Source organism: Perca flavescens, chromosome 4 (assembly GCF_004354835.1).
Source record: "Perca flavescens isolate YP-PL-M2 chromosome 4, PFLA_1.0, whole genome shotgun sequence".
Classification (NCBI taxonomy): Eukaryota; Metazoa; Chordata; class Actinopteri; order Perciformes; family Percidae; genus Perca; species Perca flavescens.
This window is the reverse complement of record NC_041334.1, coordinates 15,909,819-15,935,236: the sequence shown is the minus strand read 5'-3', so window position 1 is coordinate 15,935,236 and position 25,418 is coordinate 15,909,819. Positions and strand designations below refer to the sequence as shown.

The following is a 25,418-nucleotide window of genomic DNA, read 5'->3' as shown; positions in this document are numbered from 1 at the left end:
TATTTGTCTGAGAGAGAAAATAGCTGCCAAGGGTGTGAACTGATTTATGAATGTTCTGTCAGGCCATGTCTTAAATCTCAGAGCAACATGGTATAGCAGTGCATATACTTTTACTTTGTCAGTTTTTTGTGATAAAATATGAAATAAAATATCACATTAAAGCTTGGCAAAGTACTGTAACCACTTGTGGCAGGAGGAAAGTGAAGGACCAATTTTAGTTTGAATAAACAAATAACTTTGTATGTTTCTGTAGTTTGACTATCTGTTACCACTACTCTCTTGTCTTGCACAATCATTAGTCTGATCGTGATCTTTCTTAAACTTTTTACTTTTTGTATTATTTCTTATCAAGCTTAGACAATTCCACTTAAAACATGTATCATAAACAACATTATTACAGCTCATCATATTGTTTTTTTTTTATCATATTACATTTTAGAGATACTGAACTAATTTAAACTGCTGTCAGCATTCAATAAAAATTCTCATTTAGCTCATTTAACTTGTAAGGTCTTATTACCATGTTTACCAAAGGTTAATATACAGTAAAATGCAAACTAGTGTCAGAAAAGCACATATAACATATATATATATTTACATGAATTGGCTAACGGAATAAAGATTTTGATGAAATGACATATACACAATTTTCACAGTACTCGGTCAATTGACTTACTATTTATTTTTCAAGTGAACTGTTCTCTCGCTGTCTGTTGTCGGCCAGGTTCCAGCTGATCCCTGAGTGTGGGCTTTTCGTTTTGAGAGGCAATGAAGTCTTTCAGAGACACTCGCAGCAACCTAACCCACTGCTTTTTCACTGTGGCTCCTGGGGATAGGTTTACTGACATTCACTTTGGCCCTTAAGTGCTATAGGTTCCTGAAAAAGGGGCACTAGAGGGAATGCAGGAGCGAAGCTTTCTAATCCCTCCCTCAAAAGTGGAATTTCAGCAGCAGGGTGCTTTTGGCTGCTCTTATTAAAAAGGGAAGTCTCATGAGAAGTGACATAGAAGTATCATGGGCTGAGCTGCCTCTCCATTTGCTTAATTGTACATGTAGCCTGCCTGATCTTCATCCCAACATTTAACAAGAGGTAAGTGTCAATTAAATTCAGATTTCTTTTTTTTAGCTCCTTCCATTCGTTTGTTGGAAATGGTAATACCAATAAATGTTCAGAAATGTTTGAATTAATGAATCGTATTTTCATGCCGGAGGTCTATGCCAAAAATGAGGCAATTTGCATAAATGTTCTTATTTACTTATTGACACTGGACATATCAGACGATTAGCAAAAAAACAACAACCTAAACCTCATTCTAATACTAATGGGCCAAAGTTATGTTTTACTGTCTTGTTAGACTGAAACAGGACAGAAAAAAGTTACATAGTAGCATGTATTAAATAAACATATTATAGCATATATAACACTGTAATCGGCACTTTACTTTGAAACTGAGAGGTGTCATCCTGCACTGGTTTGACATGTTTTAGCCCAGGTTGCAACTGTTGGCCCTCTCTTCTTCAGTGACTCTAAACTTGGACTTATGTCTGACTTTGCAAAAAATATGCCTAGGGAGGTAATACAAGAACACAGGCATAAATTATTCACATAAAACTTCATGAAGATGAACAAGCAGTATGGATTTTGATACTTGCTTTCATTTGACCCATGACCACAATATATGCTCAAGTCAATCATCATACATGTAGACTCTATACATCTTTATTTATTTTTATTTATTTAGTTAGTTAATTAGTATTTTTGTGAATATACAGTGTGTGTGTGTGTGTGTGTGTGTGTGTGTATATATATATATATATATATATATATATATATATATATATATATATATATATATATATATATATATATATTTCTGTTAAGTGTTAACTTAATTGATATGCCGCTCAGCTGAAGAATTCCACGTCAAAGTAACAGTATGAAGTCTTTATTTACACTAAACTCACACATTTCCATATGTAATAACATACTCTAACAGTCAGTATCATAAACATTTGTCATGTCAGTATTTTTTGTCATCTCAGTTTCACTATAAAGGAAGATTGTAAATCCACAATTACGGAAAATCTATCTCGAGACACTTTACAGATAGAGTAGGTCTAGACCACACTCTATAATTTACAAAGCCCCAAGAATTCCATTAATTCCTCCAAGAGCAAGCATCACTATACATCTAAAAAAAGGTAATTGACACAAACAGATGCAGATGCTTTAGACAAACACCTTAAATTAACACTTTAAATCAATGAATCACTGCTACACAGTGTCATGTACTGTAAATACTTTGCTGTTTAACATGCATATTACCACCGTTAAAATATGTCAAATTGCACACTATTTTAAACTTGCATTTTATTGAGGATTGCACAGTTGAAATCAAAACAAACAAAACATGCTTGTGGCTTTTTTTTTTGGCAAAGTTTGTTAGCCTAAGACTTTATTTAGTTTAACTTTAAATAAATGCCCGCCTGTATAGGAATTTGTCATAGAGTTAACGACCTATAAGGAAAGTATCACGGGCAATATTAAATAATCATTCATTCTACATTTGACAGGATTTGCTTAACTCTAAAGATGCAGTATGCAAATTACCACAACTTGGTTTCTGTAAGCATTTTAGAACAATTCTTCTAAGAACATCTTCAGTGTGTTCAATTATTCTGGAAAAAAAAGACAAAGGTAGTTATCAGATTTCGAAGATCATCACTGTAGAACATGCATATCAATGCAGAACATAGTGATACAGTGGCATCTTTAAAATACAGTTACATTCTGGTAAAGATTTACCTCTGACTGTCAGTTTAGTGGAGCACTCTGCCCTCCCCAAAGAGCTTTCTGCGACAACCTTGTACTCCCCGAAGTCTTTAGGTCCAACCCTCAATATAAGCAGAGAACAGACTCCACAGGTGTTGGAGATGAAGTAGTTAGTGTTGGTATTCAGACTGATACTGTTGCGGAGCCATGTCACATGAGGTGTTGGATCCCCTTTTATAGCACAGCTCATGTAGCATTCATACCCTTGAGGAGCAGTGTGCATTTTCAATGGGACAATGAACTTGGGAGGACACTGTAGATTACATGCCTTGGTTTCTGGCATGTTCATAGTAAACTTTTCTGGAAGAAATTAGATATGCATGGCATCAAATTATAATTGTAATCACATAACGGGAGAATATATTTCAACATTGACCTGAGGGTGGTTCTACAGATACAGTTCGTCACAATATTACAGCATAGCAACATAGAAATAATGTTTAATTTTGTTTCTGTGTCTGTGCTATTGGATAAAGTGTCATCAAAATGGTTTGGGGTATCAAAATTATATGGATAGCTGTAAAAACAATAAATAAAAACATCTCAAAGATACTATATTTGGTGAGATGACCGGATCACATCAAGTCAAAAGCTAACATATTGGCCAGATTAATTAGCTGAATATTGACAGACTATTATTCTCAACTCTTGACACAAGAAGAAAATAAATGTTAAGGGCTAAAACAAGGGTTGATCTTTAGACTGATGTTGAGGTTTAAATTATTGTTGTATTGACCCCGAAATGTGACCCTGCATTTTGTGTACTGACCTATGCACTTTCATTGGACAAAACTAAAGTCTTAAAAACAGAAAAAAACTGTACATTGACACAATAAATGTATGGCCCAATGGCATCAGTCTTTTTAATATAGATAGTAAATTAGATGGTGCAATCTTTGTACATTGTTATGAAAGATGCATAAGGAAAGAAGTACACAAACTATTCAACTTTGTTTGTAGCCTTAGTGTTTGTGTGGTTAAAATGTTAGTCCTGTATTTGCTTAAGCCTGTGTCATGTTTCTTCAAATACAGATATTCATCTTTTTTTAGACATACCTTTTTTAGTAGGAATAAGCCACTTTTGTGATTCAGAGGGTTTGGAGGCGCCCATGTCATTCTTTGCATAGACTCTGAATTGGTATTCTCTGCCCGGCATTATGTTGCAGACTGTGAATCTATTGTTGAAGATGTGATCTCCAATGGTGTGCCATGCTGTCTTAGTTGAATCACGCTTAGTCACCATGTAGTGCAGCCTGTCATCACGTTTCTCATCTGGAGATGCAGTCCATGAAACGGTCACTGTGCCAGGCACATTTTCGTCTGTCTCCACGGGACCTGGTGGCTTTGGCTCATCTGGAGTTCAGATACAAAAGATTTTCTTTTTATCTACAGTGTATGGAAAAGGAGGAAATTATTCATACAGTAAGAACGTACAGTATTTTACCAAACTCACCTGTGACTCTAATTTCAGTGCTGAATGATTCTTGGCCAACAATATTCTTGACAATGATAGTGTAGATTCCAGTATCTGTGCGCTCAGCAGAAGGAATCAGAAGCTGGGATGTTCCCTCTGAATTGCTGATGGTCACCTTTTTAGACACTGGCACTCCATCTTTCAGCCAGATGACCTCAGGCCAAGGAGAGGCCTACAAAGAATGTGAAGATATAATTTTGTCAGAGGACAAAAAGAGATTGCTAAATATGTCTTCTTAATTACTTCCTAAATTACCTCAAAGTTAATGTTGAATCGTGCAGAATTTCCTGCTCTCACTATCATGAAACTCTTAATTTTGGCATCCGTGAATCGTGGTCTCACTAGGTAAACAGAAGGGTGAAAGTTGGTCATTATGGCATTCATTTTGATCTGGACAATTGCCTTTCCAGGATAAAGGGGAAACCAGAAAAATCACATGATTCCACTGCAAAACTACAAAAATATTGTTTTTTTATGTTATAGTACAATATGCTGTACTGCTGCAATCATCTGTGTTCTTCATTCGACCTGGACAATTTTTTTACTGATTCAAACAATGACCCACCACTATAATCAAAACAAATTGACACCAACCAACTAAACTCTTTTTTTTCATGCGCACACTATTGTGTTGGTTATTTGTTTTTTGCAAATGTATATATCCTGAATTTGCATTTGCATTCTTAACTTGAGTCATATATTATAATCATATGATACTTCCATTACTGATGATAAGATGGAAAAGACAATTAGATCTACCCAGAAACCTAGTTCGTCAGAGTAGGGATGTCATGATACCAAAAATCTAGGTAGGTACCGATACCACCAAAAGTACACGATACTTGATACCAAAGTCGATACCACAGTGTGTAAAAAAATAATAATAATACTTATGGGTGGTGATGGCACAGTGGATATGACACATGCCTTTGGAGTGGGAGACCTGGGTTTGAATCCCACTGTGATACATCAACCAATGTGTCCCTGAGCAAGGCACTTAACCCCTAGTTCCTCCAGCGGCATGCAACCTCTGATATATATAGCAATTGTAATGTAATCATTAATTTCTTTATTTAAACATTTGAGGGGGGGGCAGTATAATTTTTTTTTTTTCAACTTTACGTTACTGTTTTGGTGTGGAGTGGAGGGGCAAGGAGAGTGTGATTTACATGTAATCAGGAGAAAATGTCACAGCCCACTGCTCTAAAGCCTGGCATCACCACAGCCAGCATACAGTACTTTTTATGAGTTCACCTGGAACTCCCAGACAGCAAGCATGTTTATTATTTAGTCTGTTTCTCTCTGAAAAAAAAACTGACTTTGGTTTTGGTTTGCAAACTCCAGGTGAAGTCGGGAAAGCTGTTACTATAGATGTAATGTTACGGTAAAGCCAGAGGCTGACTGCAATCAAGCCGTCGTGCACGGCAACGGAGATGAGGCCCTCTGTTTTCCTGTGCTGGTGGGCATTCTTCTTCTTCTCCAGCAATTAGCGGCAAACTAGAACACTTTTAGGCGTATACTTCCCCGTCAAGTCCGGAAGAATTGCATCCCCTGGTACCTACGCTACTGTAGAAAAACGAGTACCATCACGTTTTCAGAATTTTACTACCGTAGTACCAGGTCTCTTGACATCCCTACATCATAGCATTTATCTTGAATGTTCAAACCATGCTTTAATGATCCTGAACCAGGTAACTCCTAATTGGGTTTGTGGAGTATCTATTAATCTCTTCAGGTTACCTAATGTCAGGATTTTAAAGTTAAACTCACTTATTGTACTACTACTGGGTCTTTAACTAATAAGTATTGATACAGTACAGTAATCATGATTTTCTTACCTGGAGGGGGCATAGCAAGGATGTAATTATCCAGCTCCTGTGGCTCTCCCTGTCCTCCATCATTAGTAGCAATGACTCTCACCCAGTACATGGCCATTGACTTCAAGCCTTTCACTGTATAGAAATTCAAGGTTATTGCATTTGCATTGCAGCGATCCCATTCAGTATTTTCTGCAGGCCTGATCTCCACAAAATATCCTTTGGCTTCATCCTCAACCCCCTCAATGTCCTTGGGTTTGGTCCAAGACAGGGACAGGGTTGTGTAGGTGGAATCTGTCACTTTAAAGTCTATGACTTTACCAGGAGGCTCTGTAAGACATGATTCATATTCAGTGCTGCAGTTGGACTGTATGAAGTGTTGATGAAATAATGACTGTTCCAAATGTCCACCTACTTTTAGGGTCTCTGGCAAACACAAACTCAGATGGTGTACTAAATTCACCCGCTCCAGAGTTGTTGATTGCTGACACACGGAATTCGTACTCCATGCCCTCGACAACATCTTTAACACCGACTCCCTTACCTATATGGGAAAAATAAATATGCAATATAGGAACTACAGCAATAAACATTCACTTATGTGTTGTAACAGACTATTACAACATGATCAAACAGACATAATGTATGAATAATAGAGTTACCTTTGATCATGTCATCAGCTGTGTTTACTGCGCCCCACAGGTTGCTGCCCTTCTTGCGTTTTTCAAGTTTGTATCCCAGAATATTGGTTCCTCCAGTGTCGGATGGAGGAGACCAAGAGAGGTTGATGCAGTCCTTGAAGGCACTTACAACCTTTGGGGCTGATGGAGGTCCAGGGTATGCTGTACACACAAAAATTGGGTTCTTTAAGTCATTTCTTAGTCAAAAATGTAGAATTGTTTGTGTACCATGGAAGAATTGATTGTGATGTTAAAATTACAAAGGTTTGATCAGGGGAGACCCGATCACACCTGAAAGTGGCTCATCGAAATTCATTGGTGTGATCTATTGAAATAAGTGATGGTAGAGGCTTGGTGATGTGGGGGATAATCAAATGGCTGATTGGTGAACTATTGTAGCTGGTGATATAACGGCTAACATGCTAGCAAGCCAGAACATACAAGCGCAACGCAGTCACAATAGCCCTCTGAGCTTCATTCTATTTTCTCTGTAATGTGGCGTTTACTTTCCCCTGCGATGTCGTTCTTAGAATTGTACATTGTTTTATTCAATAAATAGTTATTGAAGAGTTTCTAGGATAACATAGTGTTATAATATTGTTCTGAGTTTACCTTTTGTTCCAGCTTGAATGTCCTCTGTTTCCATCAGCTCACTGGTGCCCATTTCAGTCTCCACTCTTATGCGATAGCAGTACCTCCTGCCATGGTCTACATCAGTATCCCTGTATTGGGCCTCTGGACCAATTGGCCCCACCTTCTTCCAGGTGTTGCGGCCAACTTGATTTCGTTCAAGGATATAGTTGTCTATCTTACAGCCACCACTGTCTTTTGGGGGCCTCCACTTGAATTCAAGTGCAGAGGAGGAGGCTTCAACAATTTCCAGAGGTCCCATTGGAGGAGTTGGTTTATCTGTCAGAAAACAAAGTAGCATATAGAATATGAATCTGTGCTGAACACTTAACCTGAAGTGTAACAACATTTAATTTAGTTAGACAGGTTATTTTTAGGCAATTTACACTATAACAGCATACAAAATACTGTAAAATAATGTTTGTATACATACCCGTTACAACTAGCTGGCTGAAGGCCTCGATGGTGCCAAACTCATTTTTGAGTTTTAATTTGACTTCACCGCTGTCCTTGCGCTGCAGCTTAGTTAGGAACAGACAGGTGCAACCCTCTGAGTGATCAAACTTAATATTTGCTTCTTCTGAAAGCTCTTCACCATCAAGGTACCACTGAATTTTTATAGGTTCCCGTCCAACATAAGGTAGTTTGAAGGTAGTTTTTTGTCCTTTTTTCACGGTTATAGTGCTTTTAAATGCTTCCAGGTCCTCAGTAGAAAATCTGGGTGGATCTAAAATGATTGGTAAAACAATACAGATTTTTTAAGCGGTATCATGCTACTGTATCTACAAGTAGTTATGCACTTGAGATAAACTAAAAAATAAAAGCAGTGAAAAAATCCATCATGACCATGACCTGCGGGCACTTTCTAATGAGTGATGCAACCTGTTTATGCAAGTAAGCAATTTCTGTACGTTTTTTTTACCTTCAACAATAATCAAGGACTCTGTCTTCCGCCCATCTGCTTCAAATTTATATTTTCCAGCAAATTCCTCTGTGACTTTGTGGATTTTCAGTCTGTGGAAAGTTCCTTCCTTTGAAATGGTTATACCCTCAGATGATTTAATCTGGAAAAAACAAACGGTACCACAACAAATATGAATGAACCCTCATCTGAAGCTTTCACCTATATGAATACAATAATTGCCAATTGTTTGGCTATATTACTGCATTACATCAAAGCCTATATTATTCATAATAACCACATTTAAACACTGGGCTTACCTCATTTCCATCTTTGTACCAGAGTCCCTCACAGTCTTCACTGCTCACTTTACACTCCAGCTCTGCTGCTTCTCCAACAATGGCTTTGCAGTCAGAAAGCCCAGCATGAAAGTGAACTCCTGGGTCTGCGGATTCATCAACCAATAAGTTAGTGAATGCACAGGGCCAACAGCTAACATCTGCATACAAGCTGTTGTTTTAAGTTGTTGTAATGCATCCATGCATGGATGTGTACACACTTACCTCACAGACAAACACCACACATTTTATTTCTGTTGATATCATGTATTCTATAATCAATTATAAAATACATGTTAAAATGCAGATGTGATGTCAGAGAATATCATACTTGAAGAAACGATATAATCCAAGTTTTGTAAGGAAAGTAAGAAGAGCGCATTTGGCATTTATTTGAAACTTGGTCAGTGAGTAGCTCGATGATTCGGTCTTGTTTGGTAGTGGTCTTCTTTATCTTGAAAGTTTGTTCAGCGTTGCAGCTCATAAGAATACCTTAAGCGAGGCTTTCATTTGCCTCTGTTCACTTAGTTACTCTTGAAAGAAATACACACTTTTAAAATATAAGAAAAAATCCCACTCAAGACTGTCATTTCCTAGGTCAGTGGAAGAAATCAGCATTTTCTGTGGTTGATCTGAATTCAGTCTTCATTGTGCAGAAATTGATTGTTGTCATCCTCCAAAGTCAGCTTGGGTTGTCTTCCATCTTCAAATTATGTAAGAGTGTGTTTACACACATGTAGCAGTTGCGTCAAGAACATGATCAGTTCTGCGTTTTCTCATTTAAATAATTAACCTCAATGCACCGACTCATCCTGAATTAACAATTAGAAAGGCAAGCAACATTGTTAACACAGAGCACAGGTGCATTTAAACAATACTTACACACACACACACTCACTCACTCACTCACTCACTCTCTCTCTGAGGTGGACACATTGTCTGCTTATATCCAACCTGTAGGTCATAGAAATAAAATGATATAACAAATGCTGTTCTATTGTCTACAAAACATAAGACTAAAGTATGTTTAGATTCATTTCTCTGTTAAATGTGTGTGCTATATGTTAGTGCATCAGATTTGATTAGCATTTCTTAAAAGCACTCTTAAGGTCCACAAATCCACTCTTGCTAAACTCTCTGATAATTCTAAAAGGCCATTTAACCAATTACAGTTAAAATGCAGCATTCTGCTCAGTCGTCACACACTTTTTATGTTAACCCTTAAACCCCTGGAAAAGTCATCTGCTCATCAAATGACTTTATTCACCGGCAGTGCTTCCCATGCAGCAATAAATGCAGCGCCAATAATCTTACCACTAACTGTTTCCACGATCAATGGGCCTTGCCGTGCACGGCCTGAACGCGTGCCAGCTGCTGCTGGCTCACCGCTGTCCGCATCCTCACCATTTTCAGCAGATACATCACAGCCTGTTGCTGGCCCGTTTCCATTATCTCCAGTGGCACCACTCGCTTCTCTGTTTTTTGCTTTTGCAGTTTTAGGGGATATCATCGTAATTACCATCAATCCAATGTTTCTCATTTTCTGTTGGATATGCCTTACAAATAACATCAATGAAAACATTAACAATAACAAATAAAATGACAAACGGGGAGCATGAAAAAAGATCAGCAGCAACAACAGAAAAAACAAGCATTAGCTTCAATAAGTAAGAAGAGGGTAGTGGAAAAGGTGAGGAAAAGATGGGTTCCATAATGGTGCCATTGTTCAGTGGCTTAATTAATCTAAGGGCCTCATGGATTGTTTTTCATTTTGCAGGTAAAACTGTTTTGCTATTAAGTATCACTTGTTACATGGTATTATAAATCCTTTATTAAAGCTTTAGTGCGTAACTTTTTGATATTAATGAACGTCCATTACATTCAAGCCATTGCCAAATGAGTTGCTACAAAGCTAATTAAGACTATAAGCTCCGCGATCACGTCAGGCTTGTATCATGTGAATGCGTCGATAGTGTTGTTGTCATCACTTAGAATTCCTTATGGGGAGACAGAAACTATGCACTATAGCTTTAAGTTTATTAAGTATTTTACCACAAGGAGTAATACCAATGACTGGTATATACTGTAGTATTTCTGTTGCTTAAAAATACCAAATCTAAAAATCTGTTATGACCAGGCACCTTTTATGTTCTCAACTTGAAAACATCTGTAGCTAAGTCACCTTTTCCATTTCTTTACCCATAACAAACTTATACATGAATCAAACAAGGTGTTTATGACAACAAAACGACACACAAGTCTACAAACATGAAAGCACACATAATACATACAAAACACAAATATAGAACATATCTATATTTATTTAAGTAAATGATTAGATGGAGGAGAAAGCTGAATTTAGCATAGCATATGCATTCTATCCCGCTGTCTGATTCTCAGAAGAGGCACAAAAACAAAGCTATAGATGTATCAAATTGTTTTAATAAATAATGCTGGCAAAAATTATTGATAAAGCAGATAGTTAATACATAAATACTTAAAGCCCAAGGTTTTCAATTGTTTTTAAACTGAAAATGAGCAATTCAATTTCCCGCCACATAAAAACTAAACTACTGTTTTTTCTCGTAGGCTCTAGAACTCCAAGAATCAAGAATAATTAATAAACATAATTCTGAATTCATGCTACAGTCTTTTATATCCTAGATTAAGTAAATGTTGTCACTGAGGCTTAACAAGACCTTTCTTAACAATGTCTTGAAATTTACGCAGCCCACATGGAGCTTTTAGGTAATTGTACGATCGACAAAGCGGAGCAGTTTAGCACTTTGTAAAGTGTCAGTGTCTGCAGTTTAATTTGGTCAGTGTTATATCAAGTTATTGTTAAAGGACCGGGGTGTAGGATTTAGGGGGATCTATTGGCAAAAATGGAATATAATATTCATAATTATGTTTTCATTAGTGTATAATCACCTGAAACTAAGAATCATTGTGTTTCAGTTAGCTGAGAATGAGTTCATATCTACACATGTTGACATCTCGACATGTTGCACCAACATGTTTCTACAGTAGCCCAAAGCAGACAAACCAAACACTGGCTCTAGAGTGGGCCTTTTGCTTTCACCTGAAGGCCACTGTATGTTCTCTTCACACTTGAGGTGTTCAGTTGGTCATCTGCAAGATGCCACTAAACCCTACACACCGGTCCTTTAATACAGCTGCACCAAAGTTAGGAAGTGTTTAGGATTTTCTTCCGTTTTGATGTCAAAGTAATTTTCGTTTGCAAATTACTTTAATAGTCAGTAAATTGTCTACAGCATGCAGCCTTTGACATCTCTTACCAACAACAGCTTCTGTGACTTCCACATTTTTCTTTTTGGGACGTTTTCCTTTTTTCCCAGAATTTTCACCTTCTTGATATGTGGTTTCCTCATCAACACTATCTCCTATTAGTGATAATAAATAGTCCCTTTTATTTCAGAATGTTACGCATATTATTAGAGTATCGTTGATTGTTGGTTAAATATATTTTTAAATATATGAATTAAAGATTAATAGAATTTTATTAATGAATCTGAAAGTTAATGGAAAAGACAAACAGTAACATTATAAAGATCAAGAGTATTGAAATATGTAGACAAAAGAAAAAAGAGACAACAAAACGACAAACACGAAGACAAAATACATATACTGTACCTTCTACACTACTACTACTAACGATATTAATAGCGAAAAATAAAGACGTTTCTCTAAGAAGATGTTTATATTGCATCCTAATGAACATTTAGGAGAATAACAAGCCACATTTTGGAAAAAGATTTTTGTCATTAAGTCTGTCAACATAGATTGTAGTATGATTTAATTTCTTACCTATCACTGTGTCAGGAACAAGTGGACCATCTCTCACACGTTTCTTCCGTTTTCCTTCTCCATCTCCTTCTTCTCCCTCTCCAGCTTCTCCTTCTCCCTCTCCTCCTCTAGCTCCTTTTCTTTTACCTTCTTCATCAAAATCTTCAAATGAATCATCCCCTCCAGCTCCGGCCTCAGCCCCGCCCCCAGCTCCACCTTTAGCTCCAGCTACACCCCCAGCGCCAGTTCCATCTTCTCCTCCAACTTCCCCACTTGCACCACCAGCACTAGCTCCAATGCCTTTACCAGCACCTGCACCTTTGCCACTGCCAGTTCCATCAGCCCCAGCACCGCCTGCAGCACCAGCCCCTCCAGCCCCTCCAGCCCCTCCAGCCCCTCCAGCACCTCCAGCCCCTCCAGCACCTCCAGCACCTACAGCACCTCCAGCTGCATCCTTGCCGCCTGCTGCCTTATTTGCCTTTGCAGCTGCCATAGCTGCAGCTTTTTCTTCAGCTGCTGCCTTTTTAGCTGCTTCAGCCTGTGCTCGGGCAGCTGCTTCTGTAACTTCTCTCTCAGCTTGAGCCTTCTTGGCAGCCTCCATTTTTTCTTCCATTTCTTTCTGATATTTTTCCTGCTGTTCCTTAGCTATTCTCATCAGATCTTCGTCATTGCCGCCTCCAGCCATAGTAGTTTTGCGAGTTGCCTTCTTGCCCTTGTTTGCGGGATCTTTGTCAGCTATAAAATATTTGTAAAATACATATGTATAATTTTAAGTTGAATATCAAAATAGAATTTAACAATTATTTGGTGTCAGGGGAAAGTATCTTCATGGTATTCCATATGTATGCATGCAAACCAATGCATTCTCATGAACGGGTCCGTATGATATTGTACGAAAATATACGCACACCAAAACGTATGATAGCCTATGAAATTAGAAGCCACTACAGAGCTTGGTGACCTGGGCTACAGACCTCCACTGTATCAGCGGTAGTTGGTGGTTCAGTAACCCAAAAATAGGTGACATTGAGCCGGGTACAAAGCACCTTGAGCTGCCTGTCGCTTCGGCGGACATTACGGTTAAATTTAGTAATATTAGGCACCAAAACGACTCGTTAAGATTAGGAAAAAGATTGTGGCTCTCTGGCTTGAAAGTCTTGTATGTTAACGCCCACCCATCCACCCCGACCTCCTCAGCCACGTTCTTATACAGCGGCCGTCAACGTAGTGAATACAGCAAAAAAAGTGGAATGCTTATGAATTACGATGCTTAACTTTTTTGAACGAATGGTTCATGAGAACAGGCTGATGCACACTGAATTTAAACTGCATTAGGAGTATCCCCAAGGATAAAATAGTAGGAAGAGAGTTGTTTTCTCACCTTCAACTATAAGCCAGGCATTGCATGATTTGATTCCTGCAACAGCAGCGTAGATACCAGCGTCCAAAGGCATACAGTCCCGCACAATCAACTTGTGGATAAGCTTATCTTCAGATACAGTGATTTCAAATTTTTCACCATTGGTCAGCGGAGTGCTTTTGCCCACCCATTTGATCTCATTCAGAGGGGCAGTCAGGACACATTGGAAGAGGGCGTCCCCTCGTTCTTGTGCTGTAACCTCTTGTATTTTGACAGCAAAGTCAACATTAGGCACTGCAGGGTTACAAAAAGACACCAAATAGAAAAGTAAGCAGAGAGAGACTACTTTCATTTCAATGTATCCCGCCCCTGTACAGGGTCCCTGGTGACTGGCCTGACTTATTGTGTGCATTTAATTACAGTTATAAAAAATCTGCAAACCGCAACAACATATCAGTAATCCTTGGACTGAATTTACGTAAACCTGATCTAATCTTGATCACTTGATTGAAGACATACCTTTAAATTCTGTGGAGAATACATTGACACCCCCAACATCCACTGAGTAGAGTCCAGCATCTTCTGAACTTAGTTTACCAATTTTGAATATATATTTCTTGCCAACTTGTTTCAAACTATGCTTCATTTCCTCGCTGTCTTCTATGGTGAATGGAACCATGACGCCATTCTGCAGAATTTATGGGCATGTTACCATATTGATATATAATACAATACAGCAAGATAACACTGGAGGTAGTAGTTAACCCCCCTCACCTTGTACAGGAAAACTTTGCTGCTGGGATCTTTGAGATCCATTTCCAATTCAATTGTTGCACAATCCTTGTCATCGACTTCAATAGGTTTCAGTTTACCGACGTGTGAAACAAACTACAGTAGAATTAAAGAGAAAAAGAACACATTATTTGAAGAAAAAAATATATATATATTTGGACATGCTTATGATATAATTAAAGTAGAATTATAAGGCCACATACCTCTGCAATCTCTTCCTCTCTCTCTTTCTTCATTGCATTGAGTTTCTTTAGCATGCGGCGGAAGTCTGTGATACCATACTCTACACAGATGCGCTCATAGTCTTTCTTGTCTGCACTAAGGAGAAGTTCCCAGACCTTCTCTTCTGGCTCCATTGGCTTGTGCTCACGTGTTCCATCAGGATTACTATAGAAAGAAGAAAAAAAGAAAAATTGTACACCCCATTGTGTTTTCACTGAAATAAATACTCTCATAGAAAAGGAATCAACGTTATGAAAAGTTACCATAAAAGGTTATTTTAGGAGACAAACGGCTACATTTACAATATTTCACTCACCGTTTTTTAAGCTTTTTTCTTAAGTCTGTTACATCTGGGGAACCATAACGAAAAACATCAGTCCACTGAATATATACGTCCTATTTGTTTTTTACAACAGTATTCAAAAAGAGCAGGTTCCTAGCAGCATGTTTACATTTCATTGACAATGTACGATAGTTTGATTAAAGTTAGATTTTTTTTTTTTTATAAAATAAAACATTAACGTTCATAACGCACAGATCTAGTTCCTAATGTTCACGTTTTTCAGTCAATTTCTTAGAGAGACATTAATGTGACAGCCCACAGTGGTACTGCACTGATATGACAGATGCACTGGTGTTTTTTTTCCACATAATTCAAATTAATGAATAATATAATGAATGTCATTTTGCTATGAAAATATATTGGCTAGGCTCTAGCACATAGAAATTGAAACCTCACCTTCTCCTTGTTGCTTTTGAAGTTCCTTGGTCTTAGAGAATCCAACTGTAGAAACAATTGCCTTAGTTTCAATTCCCTGTTTGTCACAGTTCAATACAAATGTGCCAACTTAGAAAGATTATCTATAATGCAACGATTATATAACACACTAGAGAGATGCAAGTATAATAAGGATCCTACCTTCAATAACATTCAAGGCAACAGTGCAAACAGCCCTTCCATATTCATTTGTTGCAAAACACTTGTAGGTGTCTGCATCCTCTGGAGAGACCTTAGGGAACTAATGAAATGCAAACAGAGTGGCATTGGCATTTTTATTATCACCAAAAGCTGTTTTACTATTTAGGCATTGTCATATAACATTTCCTGTGCACAAAAATGTGTTTCATATCCCATTCACTTCTATTAAAGCCCAAACTAGGGACAAATTTAAGCATGTGTTTCCTGTTTGGCTGCAACCTCATGTTTTATCACTATATTTGGTACATTATCACACAATCAGACTACAAATTGTAGCATTGCCGTCATACACTGTTTACAACTGAAACGTGACATTACTTTCTTTTTTAGAGTGTGGGTACATTTTGTTGATTGGAAACATAATATGACAATGCCTTTGTTGTTTCTTGCAGACTGTCATCATTTATACCTCAACTGCATCTAAAGCTTACCTCAATGGTATGTTCGTGAGATACGTCATCATACTTTTGTTGGCACATGTCGGGGTGAAAATGTATGTCTCCGTTTGCTCTGCTCCATGTTACAGTAGGTGTTGGGGTGCCCACAACTATGGCCTTAAAGACTGCAAATTTACCTGCAATACAATTAAATGTAGATTTTCTTATTAGTGACTAATCATTCATTGCTATATTTTCAGTAAAAAATGTGTATGTTGCAGATACATGGCACATATTTAAACTTTACCAACATGAAGATAATTGAACAAAAGGTAATATGCTGTTTAATATGTTTCATAATTTGGTGTTGTGTAAGTTTTATAAACATGTAACTTCACATAATTCAGCCCTAGTCAAGGAGTGTCATCTCATCACAAAAAATGGTTTGACCAAATAAGGAACTGATGTGTTTAGGAAGACTTTCTCCCAAATGTTAAACTACAATATGTGAGTGTACACAACATTTCACAAGTTGGTAGAATTTAATTCATGTTTAATAGGTTAATTCTTCTTAAATAATAAGAATAATCTTTACATACTGTATGTGGTAGGGGTGGCTGCCCTCCTAAAGTCTACATTTTGCTTATTGCCATTTGTGATTTAGGTCAATATATTTGTTTAACTGTCCAGCACACATTTGATTAAGTTTTTGGAAAAATATTTTTTTTTTATGTTATTATGGATTTGAGTCTATCTCTCAAAAACATAAAGACTTACCCTCTTGAATAGTCAGAGCAATGGGTTTGCGGGTGAAATCTGGAGTTGTCATTCCCTCTGGAAGTTCCTCCATAAACTGCGTTATCATGACACCGGGCACCTTCGACTTTTTCTTGATGCCTGATTAAAAATAATAATAATAACAATTAGATAAGAGTAATTTATAGAGGGGACAAGTTAAAGATACAGTATACAATGTACTTATGAAAGCATGACAATGTTAATGACTTATTTAGAGGAGCCACCTATGTGAATCAGTAAAGAAAAAAAGTTTTTAAGAAAGGCGTTTTAAGACTGTATTTAGATTTAGTTCAAACTTGGATAATAAACGCAAATCTAAAACCCAGACAAATTACCTAGTTAACATTTGTCAGTGTAAACACGCAACATATTTTGGGATGAAATATCCACAATAATGGGTCAAACTTCTAAAGGCTTCTTTGCCTAAGGAAAGACAAAATATCTCAATCCAGTAGTTGTAGTGTAAATAGGAGACTGGACTTCCACCAAAAAACGACCCCATAGGTCGTTTGTACAAGCAGCAATTATGACCCATGTTTACGTTTATTGTTAGGCGGCGCCCTCCAGTGGCCGTCATAATGATGACGGGAGCAAAGCAGGAAGTCACGTGACATGGTATTAAAACTAAGAAATTACACTAGGAGTGGGCAGGAGGGTTGGTGGTTGGGTCAAACAAACAAAGGACTTTCACCCTAGAGACCAGTGTTCATAAACGGCGAGTTATTTTACTCTGTAGTTAAAACAGAGAGCTCAACATACAGGGTGAAAAGAGGAGCTGCAGCAATGTGCAGTACAAAAATATGGTGTTTTTTGAAAATGAAATCATGTAAACTTATTCTGATATAACCTCTAAATACAATTATGAACCTGAAAATGAGCATAATATGAGCACTTTAAGTAATGTACGTATACAAAGAAGTGAAGTTACGTAACAAATGTACAGATTTTATCCACAAACCACAATCTTTTTCTAAACTTAACCAAGTTGTTTTTGTGCTTAAACCTAACCCATCTGTGACATGTTTAAAACTTTAGCTGTTACGTTTAGGTATGAAATGAAAAACACTCCTGTGGGTCATATTTCCTGCTACTGCTAGGGGCAGAAATTTATAAAATAGCTCATATGGCTTTTATTACAGGGTAAGAACAAATTACCTATGTAGCCGTATGGTTTGGGGGACTTTTTTGTAAATAGGGATATGTAAATGCAAATGCAAAATATACAGCCCCACCTACTCTCCTGTGTGTTGGCTTTGTTCTTACACTATACCCTCAAAACAGAGTTCATAAGTAGCAGTATATGTTGTGTGACCAACAGTATGGTCAAAAGTTAGAAACCTTTCCATCTAATGTATGCATCAAGACAATTTTTCAATGTGTAAAACCACATTTTTAAGACAACTTTGTAAAAGAAGACATTGTTTTAAAATAATGTACTTTTTCTCTCCCACCTCATAGACCACTTGTCATTAGTAGTGAGTGTTTAATCCTCATATAAACATGCACCCAAAGTGACTTTATGTATGTAAGTAGCAGGCTTAATAAGCTTGTCTGTGTTATAATGAATTCAGTATTCTGGCCATAAACATCAATGTTTATGTCATGTTGAAAACGTGAGTGGTTCTTAGAGTTAATGTTAATTAGAATTTGAGATAATTCATATTCAACTTTAATATTGTGGCTTAAGATAGTTGAATCAATGTGTCTCTCACTGTTTATTTCAGATAAAGTATTAAATGAATTTGCAGAAAACTGAATTTTTTTCACTGAAGAAAAACAATATTACAAGAATACATGTAAAACTAAAGCTCTTATTTCTAGCTTGCAAATTTAAGGTTATGAAGACAAAAAAAAACACTTCACTAATCCCTATGTCAGTCAAGTTACTGGTTCATTTTGTGTGTACACAGAGTACAAGTATATGGTCTACTCTACATTAAAGTCCATTTCTAAAGTTTCGTACTTTATGTGCACACATTAAAATGTTGTAAATGGATGGTGTCAAGTCTAGTGAAGTCTACATTTTAGTGTTAATGTATGTAGTGCAGTTGTTTGACTTTATAACATTTTAATACGTTTTAATGACATTTTACTCTTTTCATAAGTCTTAAGACGCAGTTCATGGCCACAGCAGTTGTTACTGACATGAAGGTTGACGTCTGTAATTAATTAACCCCTTTCCTATGTTCGTATTATATTATTTCTTATTTCTAGCACAGTTCAGTCTAAATTGTGAGCACTCAAAACAGGGAAGGTTGGCTAGAAGTTTTCTGTATGGGGAAAAAAGCGTTGCCCTCTTCAGTCTCTGGAGGTCCGCAGGCTACAAATGATGAGTCCAACTTAGCTCACTTGTAAAGCTATTTACAACTCAGAATTAAGTGCCTTGCAGAAGTCCCAGAACACTTGAGAGTACCAATATGGACTAACCCTTAACAATCCGAAAGGGTGGCATCACTTAATGCTGATCACAGGGGTTCAGCTGGTCCAGAGATCTTTAATTATTTTCTCTTGACATGTAAGACCTGTATTAGGCAGAATATAAACTATAGTATAATATATATAGTTTAAGTAAGGAGAAATGAGCAAGGTGCCCCAGCATTTTGCAGTCTTAAGCGCATTAGAGGTAAATTGCTTGCGGCAGGAGATACAGAACAGTATGTACTGTATGTGGCAGAGCACTGATAACATTGCATGAGTTTTGCTGCTGTTAACAAGCTGTTCATTTTTGTTTCGCAATTTGTTTGCATGAAAATATTGATCAGCCTATTAATGTGGAACAGCAGTTAAAGCTGCATGTTTAAGCCAGGCATTGATTTCATGGGTCAGTCAGCAAAAAGTATTTCATGTAGTATAATTGGCATAAATTTGGTACAGAAAGATTCATAAGGGAAATGTAATTCCTGAGCAGATTTAACATGTATGATTACTGTATGTGCTTGTAAATCTTATATCATCATATAGACATATTGGAACTACATTCATAAACATCTACAGACTCTTGGTTTCTTGTTCAAAAGATCCTGATAGCTGTCATATGGATGAGTGTCTACTTTGGCTGAAATCACTAAAAAGCTGGGTGTTTTTTCAGTCCTCATCTGAAATACCTATGGCTGAAATAATTGAACTGCTTTATTATGTTTTTAATACAGTTGCAGTGTAGGGCTTTTTTAATGTCCTTGCTTTACTTGTGTATTAAATAGAGCCCCTAAGGAGACATAGCCTTACGCCCCAAGTGGTTTGTTAACACAGAACCATCACAGCCACCACAGCCATCGTTTGGAAACGAGCAGGCACTTTCAAAAAATACCTGGCAGGTGATCGGATGAACCATCTGTCTATCACGTCCGCCATTGTTGTTTTGAACGAACAGTCGCGGCCGGCACACACACCTAAACCACACCCGTGGCTGCCAGTAGGTCCTCACCCGGACGCTGATTGGTTTTGTCCTCTGCTGTGCGGACACAAACGCATTTTCTTGAAGCCTGACAAGATGGATTTCCGTGTGATATGTTATCCGATTCTCGTGATAAAAAAAAAATAGATGGGTGATAAAGAAAAGAAAAATACTTCTCCTGTTGAACTTTTCCAGTTTGGGAAAAAAGTCAATGTACCAATTCAGCACCATGGAAACAACCACAACAAGTAAAAAACAGTAGCTTGGAAAATTGTGCCGGGGGTCACAGCGGGCTGATGGCCCTCGGGCTGATGGCCTGCTGTGACGTCCTGCGCTGGGGTTTCTATTCTTTGAACCTCTCCCACGGTGTGTGTGCTCCATTGTTGTGGTTGTCTCCATGATGCTGACCTAATCCGGAAGTACATTGACTTTTCTTTTTTTATTCAACCTGAGAAGTTTTTTTTGCTTGTGCATCATGGTTTAATGGACTAATTTTCTTGTACCTGGACCTTATGAGGATTAATTGTTACCAGGGTTGATATTCCTTAAAAAGAATGTGTTGAACCTTTACAGTTTCAACAACTGAAATGAAAGCAGAGTATAAAAAAGTTGTTTAAAGCTATAGTGTGTAGTTTCTGTCGCCCCCATGAGGAATTCTAAGTAATGACAACAACACTGTCGGCGCATCCACATGATACAAGCCTTCCGTGATTGCGCACGCGCCCCCACCCCTCCTCCACACAGTTGCTAGTAGCTCAAGGAGGACACAGAGGATTAAAAAACATGATGGACTCTTCAGAAGAGGTAATTATCTTCACACAAGTGTCTGCGCGGGAAAGTCGCCGGACGACAATCTTGTGAACATAGCCATGCTGAGAAATACAGAGAGTTGTGTGGAGCTGATAGTCTTAATTAGCTTTGTATCAACTCATTTGGCAACGGCTTGAATGTAACGGACGTTCAATAATATCAAAGTTACGCACTAAAGCTTTAAAGTGTTCCCCAATCCTTGTTATTCATACAATTTGGAGTCTTTTGACCACTAGGTGGGTGCTATAATCACAGGAAGTAAGCTCAACCGAACTTTCATCTCAGCAACGTTTTGATGTATGAAGTCCAAATTTGGTACAGGGACATGGTAGCTGATTGTGAGGACGTGCAAGGAAAGTGGTGTCATTTGGCCTCTAGGGGTGCTGTAATAAAGAAAGTGAGCTCATATCTCAGCAACGCTTTGATGTGCTAAAGTCAAATGTGGTACAGGGACTTGGCACTTGATTATGAGTACGCACAAGGACATTGGTGTAATTTGACCTCTAGGGGCACTGTAACAATTGCCATCAAAGTTGCTGTGAGTGCTTGCTCATGCCATGACGCCATTCCTGCTAGTGTACTGCTTGGCCCCCTCATTGCTGCTTGCAGCTATATTTTACATTTATTTTAGCTTTTTAAATGTTATATATTCCATATCTTTTATGGCTTATAAAGCACTTTGAAATGCCTTTTTATATGAAAGGGGCTTCATAAATACACCTGGCTTGTCTCGCCGAACAAATAAATGAATGAATGATAAGCTTTTAAACATGTTCCCACTGTTGTTGTGTGATGTGTTTATTCTCATCAGTGCAGCCTTAGCCAGTTGCCATTGTTGGCTGTTAACTTTGCAGTTCTTTGCTGTTCAACTCTCTTAATTTGTAGCTAGAAAGCACATACTATGAATCATGAAGAACTGTTTTGATTTGTTTGTGTCCCAATGTAATTAGATTCACTGGTCTGAAATGTCCTGGGTTTCATCAATAACAGTATTCTTGAGATTTACTGTAAATATACCACCAGTTTTCTTGTTGTAGAAGTAAAGTTATAGTTTCTAATTTCCTTTTTTTATTTCATAGCCATGTTAACAGAGAAAGGCAAGTGCCGTCTATGATTTGATACCTCAGAGCATTGTGTACTTATGTTGCCCCAAATTCCCTCAGTGTAATTTTCTAAGCAATACAAGGAATCAAAAGATATCGAGAGTTGGGTGAAGCTTAAGGTCTCCCAGAGGTCCCGGTTGTCGTTCCAGCTGATTAGCTCCACACCTCAATGTTCTGTGTTAACTTGACAGCACATGGTAGACCTGCTTTGAACTGCTAGGATCATAGAAATTGCAATTTTGTATCTGTGACAGTCCTGGTCTTGACAGTTAAGCCAAGGAGAGCATGAGGGTCAGGCATGAAAAGGCTGGAAATCTCAAGGGAATACAGAAACAATGGTAATTTAAAGAGGTGACTCAGTTTGCCTTGGTGTTCATCATATCAAATACAGCCTCAAATATTATATAGTGTTTTTTACTGATACCAATTTCATGCTATTTGCACTTTGCAATTGATAAATATTGTTTTAAATTTACAAGTTCATTATGTTAAAGCTTGAAGATGTATGCGATTTGAAAGGGGCGCTCGGGTGGCCAGTCACATTAGCTCGATTTTAGGAGAGATCATGCCACCGCTTTGGGGATGTCCCTGTAGAGCAAGTTCATTTATTGAGACTGAACTGTGCCAACATACTGTACAGTATGCATAATCAGCATTTGGACATATGTTTTTAAAAGTGGAATTTTCTTTTTAAATTAAAAGATAAAGTACAGACACATGGAAATCAACCGCAGTGCCCTCTAGCAACAGCCTTGAGCTAGTATTCATATGGAGATGGTTTAAAATGTCACAATGAAATGCATCTGTTGTGACACTGAAAGTTGAATCATCCATTTCAGATGACACCTTTCGATGCGTGATGAAGACCACATCATACATGCAACTCACCCAACGTGGAGACATGCACTTACAGAAGGTGAGTCGTTTGTGTAATTGGATTTCTTTTTTGCTCGCATACCTTTGTCGTCTGGTTGAACTCCTTCTGAATCGTCGACTAAACACGCAACGTGACAGCAGGAGAGGGAACAGGACAGGTAAATATTAATCCTGACAGAAGCACCATGGCAGGTTGGAACTTCGACAGGATTATGGAAACAATTAACATGAAACACCACAGTATACAGTATAACCCAGGAATGGGAAGCACAAACACAGACACAACTTAGGCAGAACAAATATCACACAACAAAGGTTAGTCATAGACAAAATATAATATGGTATGTTAGCAATATGTTGTTACAGCAGCATGTAAATAGTTGTGCTGTGCAACTGCTGATTAGACTTAACTTGCTCAGGCATTTTCTTATTGCTGGCATCTCAGGATGATTCCTGCGCAGTGCTTGAGAGAAATTATGTGCAAATACTTTGCGGAAAAACAACGGAAATTAATTAAATAGTTGGCTTCATTTTGTCCATAATCAAACAAGGACACCATTTCATTTTCAATGGTGGTTGCAGTTGGCTTGATTTTGTTGATCATCCCTGTTAGCATCAGTTGTATTCTTCTTCATAGTGTTCTTCTTCTTCTTTGATTCTTTAACTACTGTACTGTTTGTCATGAAGACTTTTTCTTTCATTTTAGCTCCCATTTAGTATGAGCATCTCATCTTCTGGCATCTGGGATGCCTGTGTTTGTTTATTTGACAGACATCTTCATAATCACATCCTTGGGACAGAGACGTTGATGAATGATATGGAAAGTTGTTGCTGCTTGTTTTTGTTTTGTAGGTAACAAAGATCTTCCACTGAAAAGAAGCATCTGTGTCCTGACCAAAAATATGCTTTGCTGTTGAGTTTTCTTGAAAAATCATGAATAATATTTGGACTGCTTCCACTTGACGAAAGAAAAAGCTGAGGTGCTTACAATATCTTAATTTTCTCTCAGGAGAAATGTTCAGCCCTCAACATAATACAGCATTTTTTAGATGTCTTGGGTATTCCACATCTTTGAAAAAGTTGCCTTATACACACCGACCTGTAATCTTTGACGTGGTAAGCTTCCCAGGTGTTTTTTCTTGTCTTGCAGGTTCTGTTTTCCTTGAATGCAATGTCACATGAATCTTTATTTTGTATAAATATTAGTTGTCAAATAGATCCTGTTCATCATAATTCCTCGGAAAAGAGGAAATACAGGCGGCGACAGCTGCAATACAAACCCCCGACTGACCTAACCAGAGAGGGCGTCTATCACTCAGCACTTACCCGCCTGCCCAGTGGCAGTTTCATCGGTCACCTTTGACTTCTTCCACATCTTGGCTTTCCTCTCGAGGTCTCCTGATTCAGAAGGCTCTTTAGCAAAAGAGACAGAAGATACAAGAGGAAATAGTTAGCACTGCATACATGCATGGCTCAAAAGCACATTCTCCTTAAAGCTTGAGGTGTCAGTCTTTGGGGTTTGTATGCTTTCAGTTGCTTACTGTCTTTTTGAAATGTTAAGCAGATGCCACTCAAAGGTTGTCATAGATTTATTTAAAACGTTTGGAGGAAAAACAGCTGCTCTCAACTGTATTTTCTAAAGCTCTGTGCAGTTACTCTAACCAGTCAGTAAGAGGCAGCAACCAGTGTCCTTTACTGTAACTGTTGGCCTTACTCTGGGATGAAAGTTTATCTCAGTAAACCCTTTGGAGGCATGTGTTAATTAAGCAGGGGACTTATTAAAGCCCTAAATGAGCAAAGTGAAGAGTTAGGATCAGTTTTTAAATACTCACACTGCTACTGCTATAGCCTCTCAATCCTGATTAATATTAGTTGATTTATGGTATTATTTTAAAAGATATATGTAAGTATTGATATGAAATGTTTTAGATTGCCTCTTTCCAGGCTTTAGAAAAAAAAAAACAGCTAAAAGATCTGCATCTTTTAGCAGGTTTTTTTGCAGTTCTCCACCAAAATGTTCACCACACCGGCAGTTCTAAATATCAACTTTGTTACCTAAAGATATACATTATTTTTCATAAGAAACACATTTTTAACACTGGATTATTTGGTTTGAATATTCATTGAAGATACCAGAGATATTTTATATGAAAAACCCCAAGTGTAATGTGACACTTGTGAGGACCACAGCTGACTCACATGACACTTGTTTAATGGGTACATGAGT

General features: G+C 37.7%; 1 protein-coding gene across 3 annotated transcripts in view; it reads right to left on the bottom strand.

The window, feature by feature from the left end:
* Positions 1-1,930: 1,930 nt before the first annotated feature.
* Positions 1,931-25,418, bottom strand: part of igfn1.1 (immunoglobulin like and fibronectin type III domain containing 1, tandem duplicate 1) — a 26,912-nt gene continuing 3,424 nt past the window's right edge. The window contains exons 2-26 of one of the 3 annotated variants that reach the window (XM_028574738.1): positions 24,518-24,604; positions 16,988-17,107; positions 16,265-16,407; positions 15,774-15,873; positions 15,594-15,638; positions 15,171-15,204; positions 14,836-15,019; positions 14,615-14,728; positions 14,360-14,528; positions 13,862-14,134; positions 12,502-13,215; positions 11,973-12,077; positions 9,988-10,158; positions 8,656-8,780; positions 8,357-8,498; positions 7,868-8,161; positions 7,417-7,713; positions 6,787-6,966; positions 6,540-6,668; positions 6,146-6,454; positions 4,563-4,648; positions 4,287-4,479; positions 3,890-4,186; positions 2,807-3,133; positions 1,931-2,679 (exon numbers count right to left, since the gene is read on the bottom strand). In XM_028574738.1, coding sequence (XP_028430539.1) covers positions 2,675-2,679; positions 2,807-3,133; positions 3,890-4,186; positions 4,287-4,479; positions 4,563-4,648; positions 6,146-6,454; positions 6,540-6,668; positions 6,787-6,966; positions 7,417-7,713; positions 7,868-8,161; positions 8,357-8,498; positions 8,656-8,780; positions 9,988-10,158; positions 11,973-12,077; positions 12,502-13,215; positions 13,862-14,134; positions 14,360-14,528; positions 14,615-14,728; positions 14,836-15,019; positions 15,171-15,204; positions 15,594-15,638; positions 15,774-15,873; positions 16,265-16,407; positions 16,988-17,107; positions 24,518-24,566 — 4,605 coding nt within the window. In that variant the 5' untranslated portion in view covers positions 24,567-24,604 and the 3' untranslated portion in view covers positions 1,931-2,674. The remainder of the gene's footprint in view (positions 2,680-2,806; positions 3,134-3,889; positions 4,187-4,286; positions 4,480-4,562; positions 4,649-6,145; positions 6,455-6,539; positions 6,669-6,786; positions 6,967-7,416; positions 7,714-7,867; positions 8,162-8,356; positions 8,499-8,655; positions 8,781-9,987; positions 10,159-11,972; positions 12,078-12,501; positions 13,216-13,861; positions 14,135-14,359; positions 14,529-14,614; positions 14,729-14,835; positions 15,020-15,170; positions 15,205-15,593; positions 15,639-15,773; positions 15,874-16,264; positions 16,408-16,987; positions 17,108-24,517; positions 24,605-25,418) is intronic. The other 2 variants (XM_028574739.1, XM_028574740.1) reach the window with 2 other exon arrangements.